General features: G+C 44.4%; 1 protein-coding gene across 1 annotated transcript in view; it reads right to left on the reverse strand.

Annotated features, from left to right (window-relative positions):
- The window catches only part of LOC142015777 (opsin-VA-like), a 34,135-nt gene extending 25,563 nt beyond the window's left edge, over window positions 1-8,572 (reverse strand). Inside the window, exon 1 of the mRNA XM_074999579.1 lies at window positions 8,209-8,572. Within this exon, the coding sequence (XP_074855680.1) occupies window positions 8,209-8,572 (364 nt within the window). The remainder of the gene's footprint in view (window positions 1-8,208) is intronic.
- Between the last annotated feature and the right edge of the window lie 1,855 nt (window positions 8,573-10,427).

A 10,427-nucleotide genomic window follows, 5' to 3' on the forward strand; every position in this document is an offset into this window, starting at 1 on the left:
GGCTTTCTGGAAATCTAGGTATATTATGTCCACTGGGTGCCCCTTGTCCGCATGTTTATTAACCCCTTCAAAGAATTCTAATAGATTAGACAGACACGACTTCCCTCTGCAAAAACCATGCTGACTTTTGCCCAACAATTCGTGCTCTTCTATGTGCCTTGCAATTTTACTCTTTACTAGTGTTTCTACTAATTTACCTGGTACTGATGTTAAACTTATCGGTCTATAATTGCCAGGATCTCCTCTAGAGCCTTTTTTAAATATTGGTGTTATATTGGCCGTCTTCCAGTCATTTGGTACCAAAGTGGATTTAAAGGATAGGTTACAAACCACTGTTAATAACTCCGCAATTTCACATTTGAGTTCTTTCAGAACCCTTGGGTGAATGCCATCTGGTCCTGGAGACTTGTTACTATTCAGCTTATCAATTAATTCCAAAACCTCCTCTAATGTCACTTCAATCTGAGTGAGTTCCTCAGATTTGTCGCCTAAAAAGGCTGGCTCAGATTTAGGAACCTCTGTAACATCTTCAGCCGTGAAGACTGAAGCAAAGAAATCATTTAATCGCTCCGCAATGGCACTGTCTTCCTTGATTGCTCCTTTTATATCTTTATCATCCAAGGGCCCCACTGCTTTTTTAGCAGGCTTCCTGCTTCTAATGTATTTAAAAAACATTTTACTATTGTTTTTTGAATTTTTGGCTAGCTGTTCCTCAAACTCTTTTTTGGCTTTTCTTACTACATTATGACAGTTAATTTGGGAGTGTTTATGTTCCTTTCTATTTTCCTCACTAGGATTTGACTTCCACTTTTTAAAAGCTGCCCTTTTCTCTCTCACTGCCTTTTTAACATGGCTGTTTAGCCATGGTGGTTCTTTGTTAGGGTTTGCCAAATAATCTTGCGAGGGATTTGAAGTCTGTTTCAATGTCCACTGCCAGGCCATAAATATATTGCTTGAATCTTCAACAAGCAAACAATATTCCTAAAATCTCCTTCCCAGACTCAGCAGATCTGGTTCCCACATTGATCAGTGATTTGGATGTGTATGTCACTGGTTGCTGTAAAATCAATGCACCTACCCAGATTGTGAAGCATCTGCTGAAATTTTAATAGGCCTGCTTGGTACATAGAACTTTAACACTCACTTATGTATGAGTTGTTTCAATCCTTCACGTGATTCCTCGTGTTCTAAACCCAGTACCATTCATTTTTATTTTCTTCAATGCTAATGCTTCTGTAGAGAGACTAGGTTTTAATTTTCCAAAATAATTAGAATTCCTATGAACCACTGAACATCTTTCTTTGACAGGAGATGCAGCATTATTCCTGTGGTCAGATTTTAAACCTTAGCTTGAAATAATATCACCAACAAAAGTCAGTTCTGGAATCTTTAAACATATTTCTTCCCTCTTTAGCAAATTAGCAACTTTAATTGCATCCAAGACTTCCTGAGGTCTGCAATATTGCTGTTCTTTAGTTGAACTCAAGACCATTAATATGTTTATTTATCACAGGTATTGTTTTGTTTTACATTTCTGGTGTTGACGCTATGCTGCTGGTAGGCATAAAAATCTGTATCTTCCACATCAGATATTAAATATGCATACTTTTGAGCTTTCTTCCATTAACTGGTGCTGCCACAATTCAGAGGACGCACCAATTTACTGAAATACTGTGTATTTGCATATTGAGCAATAATCTCTTGTCTGGCTGGCATTTTGGTATGTTCTCCTTTTATAGCCTTGTGGAGGTCTCTCTGATCTAAATCTGCATGTAGCTCATCCATTCTGTTGACTCTTCAATTTTTTTCTGTTACATGCATTGCTTTCATTCTTGCAAGTTCTGCCTTAAGTTTAGCATGGAGATCAAATGGATAATGATACAGATGGATAACTGAAGGGATCTGCTTATTTCTCTGGATCGTATTTGCACACTCTGAGCAGCAGTCCTTGAAACAAAGAATGATATTCCTAAATGAGTGCCTCATAGCCAGGTTAAATATGATCTTGTAGTGAGAGTACCCATTGTACCACATTGAATTTTTCATGGCCAATCAGGTCTAAAATTCGTGTCACATGCTTCAGTACTACAAGAAACAAGACCCTGTGTGTGATGTTTTTATATTTGATGCTAGTAATATGTCTTCATTTCACTGGTATATTTGTCCTAAAAAAAAAAACAGTGTGACAAAGTCAGTCTTATTCCTGGGCCTCTGGCCTCTATTCAGTCCACTGGACCCACTTAAGGGCCCAGTTGCCCTCGCTGGGTTGAGGGGTGGTCTGAGGGGAACCCAGCCCCCGCCCACTCGTGCCAGGTTCCGGCCCAGGGACCTGACACGACTGCTGGTGGAAAGAGCTGACTCCCTTAGCCCTTGGTGCAGCAGCTCTCCTTCCTGGGCCACTTCCCCAGACAATTCCTCCTGGTGCCTTCTCCAGGCTGCAGCTGTAACAAGTTCCTCTCTCAATCTGCTGCAGTGCCTCACTCTCCCTCAGCCGTTCCTCGTGTTCCTGTTCCTTTCTTCTGCTCCTTTCCAGCCTACTTTCTCTCACTATTCTAGTCTCCTCATCTCTTTCCACTTGCCTCTCATGCTCTCTCTTCACCCCTCCCCCTGTGAAGGGCTCTTAAAGGCCTTTTATTAGGCCTGCCTTGGAGTCAGCTGGTTCCAGTTAGCCTGAGCCATCTCCTGCCCAGTTGCCTGTGATTGCCCTGCTGGTGCTCCACAGGCCCTTCTGCTTGACTGGGGGCCCTCTGCCCTGGCCCTGCCACACCAGTTACATTCATACTTGTTGGTCCTCATCTTGGAACATTTTTAGTCCCTTAGAATCTTATTCAAATAGAATATTAATCTGTGCTCCCATGTCCAGAGATGAGAGGAATAATTGCTTCATTCTCTTTCATTGGCAACATCCAATCCTTCTCATCAGTTTTGCTTGATCCTCCTCAACCATGTTGTTTTCAATTTCATGCACTTGGCTTTTCTAGAATTTGCTACATTTTTCAAAATTATTCTTTTTTCACACTTATGCTGGAGTTTCCCAAAGGCAAAACAATGTTTGGGGCCTTACCGAGATCCAAATCTTCCACATAACCATCTGTGCCCAGTCTTCAGGCTAGCAGTGGTTTTCATAGCTGCACTTTTCAAGTCATTTCCATAGCTTTTCATAGCTTCATTTTTAATTCGACCTTTCCTAGCTATATTCTTTTGCATTTAGTAGGTAGCTAAGCAGTTCTGAGTAATGTGGCTCTTTGGTTTGTACTTGTACAGTTCCTGCTGCCCTGAATAGCTAGAGGGCTTTTTTTTTAGTTAAATCTCTTTCACAGAGCAGTTGCTCTCTTCAGACATTGTCTTTAATGCCACAAATGATTCTGTCTGTAAGCAGCAACTCTGAACTCAGCTGAGAAACAGGTAAGACTGAGTTTCCTTAATTCTGTGACATACTGCTCCATAGTGTCGCCAGGTTTATGCATCCAGGTAAAAAAGTTGTCTCTTTAAAGGTTTCATTCCTTTCTGGTATGCAAGGTTCCTCAAATTTGTCAATATTTGACTTAACTCCATGCTTTCCCCTTCTTCAAATTTAAAGTTGCTATAAATATCCAGTGTGTCTTCCATAATAACATACAAACAGCAAATTGATTTCAATTTATTTTGTTGGGTTTGTTTGGCTGGGGTTTTTTTTTGTTTGTTTGGTTGGTTGGTTGTTTGGCTGGTTGTCTTCTCCACTGAAAAACAAATACAATTCAAACCTCTGTCAGAGGTTTTTCTCCAGTGTTCTGCAATATTGCCTGTCAGTTGCAGACCAGCTGGAGGTTGTAACACACACATAGAATCACAGAATCATAGAATACTAGGACTAGCAGGGACCTCGAGAAGCCATCAAGTCCAGCCTCCTGCCGCAATGGCAGGACTGAGTACTGTCTAAACCATCCCTGACAAATATCTATCTAACCTGTTCTAAAATATCTCCAGAGATGGAAATTCCACAACCTCCCTTGGCAATTTTTTCCACTGTTTGACCACTCTGACAGTTAGGAACTTTTTCCTAATGGCCAGCCTAAACCTCCCTTGCTGCAGTTTAAGTCCATTGCCTCTTGTTCTATCCTCAGAGGCCAAAAAGAACAAGTTTTCTCCCTCCTCTTTATGACACCCTTTTAGATACCTGAAAACAGCTATCATGTCCCCCCTCAATCTCCTCTTTTCCACACTAAACAAGCCCATTTCTTTCAGCCTTTCTTCGTAGGTCACATTCTCTAGACCTTTGATCATTCTTGTCATTCTTTTCTGGACCCTCTCTAATTTCTCCACATCTTTCTTGAACTGCGGTGCCCAGAACTGGACGCAATACTCAAGCTGAGGCCTAACCAGCAGAGGTGAGCGGAAGAATGACTTTTCGTGTCTTGTTCGCAACACACCTGTTAATGTATCCCAGAATCATGTTTGCTTTTTTTGCAACAGCATCACACTGTTGACTCATATTTAGCTTGTGGTCCACTATAACCCCTAGATCCCTTTCTGCTGTAGTCATTCCTAGACAGTCTTTTCCCATTCTGTATGTGTGAAACTGATTGTTCCTTCCCAAGTGGAGCACTTTGCATTTGTCCTTATTAAACTTCATCATGTTTACCTCAGACCATTTCTCCAATTTATCCAGATCATTTTGAATTATGACCCTACCCTCCAAAGCAGTTGCAACCCCTCCCAGCTTGGTATCATCTGCAAACATAATAAGCGTACTTTCTATGCCAATATCCAAATGGTTGATGAAGATATTGAATAGACCCGGTCCTAAAACAGACCCCTGCGGAACCCCACTTGTTATACGTTTCCAGCAGAATTGAGAACCATTAAGAACTGCTCTCTGAAGTATTTGGCTCTCTTCCCTTCTTAGGCTAGACAAGCTGCTACAGGTTCCACCTCTCTGGTCCAGCACCTTGAGACCTCAGTGGTCCCAAACAAAGGATTTTGCCAGACTAGGGGTGGTTAATACGCCCCCCCAGTGCCTGGCTGCCCCTGCTGACCTGCCGCAGCTCACTGCAGCAGCAGGATCTCTTCCCTGGTGCAGAGCTCTGCGCAAGGCAGCTAGGGAATGCAATCTCCCCAACCACATCTCCGGGTGGGGCTGCCAGCTCCCCAACCCCAACTCCAGTGCCAGCACTGCAGGGCAGCTGGGGGCAATGCATCTGGCCCTGGCCCCGTCGTCCCCCATGGGGCTTAGCTTAGCTTAGTTTGCCCTCCTGCCCTGGCCCTCTGGTCCAATAGCATCCCTCCTCCTTCCAGATGAGGGATGTTGCCAAACCAGAGAGTGCCAGTTTTCAGAGACGCAACCTGCACTGTACTCATAAAATACATCCACAAGTCTTTGTTCTTCTGTGTTTAATACTCCATGTGCTCCCCTTCCTCTACTTTCATTTCAAAAACAGGAGTTAAACCTCAAAACTACAGCAGGCATTTTCTCATTCAGCAGTTCTATGGCACCGTAGACTAGCAAATATTTTGGAGCATGCGCCAAAAAAATCTGTAAGTCTAGAAGGTGCCACAGGACTTCTCGCTGTTTTTGTGGATACAGACTAACACGCCTACCCCTCTGATATTCCTCATTCAGCAGTTCTGACACCATGCTGGCCCCATGACAGGAATTCCAGGGCCCAGGGCATCAGCTAAAGGGTCCCCTGCCCCCAACCATCCCTCACACAGGGAAACCTTAAGAGGACCCCCTGCTCAGCAACAACCTCACCCCACACTTGCATGAAGGTGCCCCTCCTGCCCTCCTTCCACTTTCTGCCATCCCTGTCAACCCTGCTCAGCTCTTCTGCCCCCACCTCCCGCTTGGCTCTTTTCTTCCTGCTGTCCCTGCCTACATCTGCACCCACCCTGCCGCTCTTTTCCCTTCCCAGCCCAGTTCCTCTGCCCTCCTCAGCCTTCACTCCTGCAGTCCCATGCCTGACTTTACCCCGAGAGCACAGCTCCTACCTTCCCTTCTCAGTCTGTCCCCTCCCCCATTCCCAGCCCCACTCACTCACATGGTTACAACCTCCTGGCCCACTCCCACCCTGCAACTCCGCAGGGCCGAGCTCCAGGCCTCCCCACAGCTGCTGCCACAACTGCTACAGCAGGAATATTTAAAAAGACCCAGGGAGCAGCAGCCCAAGCCCCCTTATATCCACCGCCCCCAATGCCCCCCTCTGTCGGCAGACCTGGCACCATTTAAGGATCTTGGGGTTCATTAGACAGCAAAGCAGTGAATAAGAAAGATATAACACCTTTATTTTTAAAAACTACAATTTCTATGGCAGGGTTGGCAAAGGAGGGCAAAGAGGGCAGTTGTCCTGGGGCCCAGTGATTCACAGGGGCCCGGGGCTCTCAGCTACCACTCAGAGCTTTAAATTGCCCCCAGAGGTTTAAATCGCTTCTGGAGCACTGCTCCACGCAGCTGTGAGGTCTGGGCTGGGGGCAGTGCTATGGTCTGGGGGGGTGCTGAGGACTGGCTGCCCCTTCTGCCTGAGATCCCACTCATTCCAGGGTATGGAGCTGGGCTCCCTCACATGTCTTGCCCAGTGGCTTGTGGAAGCTATCAGCCCCCTGGTCTGTGGTGAACTCCTACGCACAGCTACACTGTGTCCTCAAATCTCCTTTCAGGACACATCTCAAATTTCATATGGTACAGCCTGTTCCACAAGCGGGAGCTTCTTTAAACTGCAATCTTGCGGAAACATCTCTATAGGTCTGGCCCTGTGCTTTCATACCAAGCTTCCCAAAAGCTTTCCACGCCCCCATACTGCATATTACTTTTGCAGAGCTCTGTAGCCAAAGGTGTACAGATAAATTTTATTAACATCATAATGTCAGACTTAGTACTCCTATATGTCCTCATCTGAGCTTAAAACCTGAAGCCAACAACTCCTGAGTTAATGATCTTGGCTTGCCCATGACAGTCCTTGCCCCATCTGGGATAATATCTCATATGGAGACATGTGGAAAGGTTTAATCAGTCAATTTTTGTAAAGCACTTCAAGGAAGAATTAAAAAATATAAAATTTCAAAATAATAGTATAAGTTACCTATTCAGGGCATGAAGGTGATCATGTGCTGTTCGGTCTTACTCTAATTAGCAATACACAGTTCAAAATCCCAGGGCTATATAATTTTCATACTTTGAGACACTTCATATTTCAGAATAATCCCAGAAAGCTGGCAGGTTCAGCTTTCCCAGCCTCCCTTATGCCATCTGCCAACTTCTAGAATGGACGAGCTGTCGGTGGAAGACAAGGGACCTTCCTTATGGGTCACTCCCTGCAGGCTACTCTCATCCATCAGTGCGGATGGTTTCAGCTATACACCAATATTTCTGACTTCACTCTCTAGCACTGTCCTTGAATGCAAGAGCTGACCTGATTAGGAAAGTACCACTGCTATATGACTTCAGAAAAAAATGATACCCAGTTATAACATAGCAAAGGAAAAAAAGGCCAACTGGAATGCATGAATTGATTAATTTTTGGTATGTCATGCCTCACTTTAATTTCCTATCTGGGCTGGAGACCTGTGAGATGACACTGACAGGGTGTATGTAGTGAATAAGACTGTTGCTTCCTAGGTTTACTTTTCTTTTTTAGTTTTAAATGGACTACTTATATTTAGTAAAATAGCACAACAGGAAAAGGCATGAAAAATGACTAGGTTGAAATAGATACTGTGGAAATAGGTTTCTGATCTTTGTTTACAAAGCTGCAGGGTGTATCAGAGATTACTATTATAGCAGTATCACAATCCTGCCCAAACTATAGGCAGTTACTCATAACATAAGAGGAGTTTGACTGTGAAACATTTTTTCATACTTTGTGTGCTTGCTTTCTCACGCCCACATAAACACCATGAAAATTGTTCAATATTGTTAATGAAATATTTTACCACTACCTTTCACAAGAAGACTATAACCACGCATATGTTAAAGATACTAATCTGCTATAGGGACATTGAATGAGCAACATGCACTCATGAGCAATTACAGAACGTAATTTATTGGAAAGAACTAGTGAAATCATTTGCATGTGAAGTCCTTGACTTCATAAAGAAGAGGTGTACACAACCACTTTGAGGTTCCCCTTGAATGCTATACTCAAACGGCACAGACCCAAGCCTCTGGGAAACTCCTTTTCTTAAGGCTTCTATTAAGATGCAGGAACATGTAAATATAAACAAAGTTAAGCTTACCAAAGAATGTGATGGCAAATCCTTCCAGTACACAAGCCCAATGTCCCATATAAAAATAGCCTTTTATATTGGTAAAAAAGCTGATGGTGCCACCAATCAATGAGACCAGAAAATCAGCTATAGCTAGATTTACTATAACATAATTGACGGGTAGCCTCAACTGTTTGAACTTAAAAGTCACCAGTATGACAGCAAAATTCTCACTGAGTGACAGAGATGTCACCAAGAACATTAACGCAGCCAGGAGCTGGAAGTTCCAGGGCTGGATAAATTCCAAGGGACGGTGAAAGTGATCCCAGGATGTGGAGCTTGCAGTAGGAAGAGATTGCAGGGACTCATTTTCAGGTACTCTGAATGCATCCATTTCTTTCTTTCTCTCTCTTTCTCGCCAGAGAAAGGAATTCAAATATTATTTGATTGTCTAAGGGTAGCTAGGTTAAAAGGAGGAATCTGCCATCCCCGAGAGACAGTTAAACAAAAGCTCCCTGGATCTTGCTTTCCAAATGAAGTGTAGGAAGTAAAAGTTTTGGCGAGAGGAAAGTTTAGAGCTGTGCATGGAAGATGGGAACAAGTCCAAGCAGGGGATTTCAGACAAGTCCGGTAGCCTTTTCTCTGCAGCAATTCCTCTGTCTGCAATAAAGCCCAACTACAGGAGCAGCAGGATTTCTCCTTCTGACTCAGCCAACAGCGATTAGAAACACACCTCTGATCAGCCCTCTTCTGTGGAGAATGAGGCTGTGGCTGGAATCCCTGCCTCCCAACCAGCCCTGTAAAAATGAAACATTCCCTTTTCTTAATGAGGAAGAGGTGATCTTCCTCTTGTCTTTCGCTGCTGGAAGCACAACAGAGTCTTTTGTATTTCCCTCTGTTTGAAAGAGGGCAGACCTGAATACACTGCTAGTGGAATGCCAGAGCCGGTGTAAATTGTGGCCAGGGCCACTCTTAGGATTTATGGACCCCTATGCTGCATTATTAAAATGGTGCTCCTATGCCCCATTACAAATGGAGGGGGTGGAGGGAACAGGATGATATTTAGAGACTAGGTTTTATAATCTTCAGTAACACACTAATGAAATATTTTAAAACAAATTTTAAAACAGAGGTGGGGAACCTCTGGCCCGCAGAGGCATGAGCTGCTCTTGGTGCTTCAGTCACATGAGGCGGGGGACTGGAGCCTCAAGTTGTATGGGCCTGATCCAGGCAAGCCAGGGCCCAAACCAGCTCATGGGTTCTGCCTGGCAGCAGGGGAGGACACAACTCCTGTACACTGCAGGGATGTGCTCCCCACTGGCACCTCTCCCTCTCCCACCACTTCCATTGGTTGAATCATGGCCAATGGGAGCAGCAGGGGCAGTGCTGGTGTGGGGTGCTCCCCTGCTGGGTGCAGAGCTGTGAGAGCTGAATGCGCCTCCCCACTCCCCCACAGAGCTGCACCAGGAAGATGCCCCAATCCCATCCCCCCCAGCTGTAGTGAAATAAATGTCTTTTTTTTTTCACTTCTCAGTTGGGAGCCACTTCAGTGAGGGGTTTTTCACCTCACTTTGGCCCTTGACTGATTTTTCTGTGGGTCAGTGGCCCCCAACTCAAAAAAGGTCCCTCACCCCTCTTTTAAACTAAGGTCCTGTAAACTCAGTCAGGAAATTCAGAAACTGGCAAGGGTAAGCACATGCCTGTTAAACGGCTTTATTGCCATTACCACTTGAACTGCTCTTTCACAGGTTCTTCTGCTAATAACTATGGCTTTTACACCGTTACATTAAATAGATCCTCCCTGGAGGAAGCAGATCCACAGAACAGGGCTAGGAAGAGGTAGGTGGGTAGACATTAGGAACCAGTGGTGCCCCAAATTTTTGGGTATCCTACGCAGCTGTGTAGTATGCATATGGATAAGGATGGCTCTAATATGGCAATGATACTGCAATGTAAAATTGTCCAAAGCTAAGCTACTTGGATTACTAACTTGCATTGCTAAATTGAAGAAACAAAATGACCCCAGAGCGTCTACACGGTTGTTTTGCTGACTGAACACTGTTGGAAGACGTGTTATACCTGAATGGGAAGTGGTATAAAGCACCAGTGGACATGCCGGGTTTTGTCGACAAACTCACAAAGCACATTTTGCATGTAGACGCTCTGCAGTTTTTCCCAACAAAAGTCCAGTTTCTCTGGGAAAAGCCTCTCATGTAACTGTAACCTAAAAGAAAACGATCAAATGCCCA

Source organism: Carettochelys insculpta, chromosome 7, assembly GCF_033958435.1.
Source record: "Carettochelys insculpta isolate YL-2023 chromosome 7, ASM3395843v1, whole genome shotgun sequence".
NCBI lineage: Eukaryota > Metazoa > Chordata > Testudines > Carettochelyidae > Carettochelys > Carettochelys insculpta.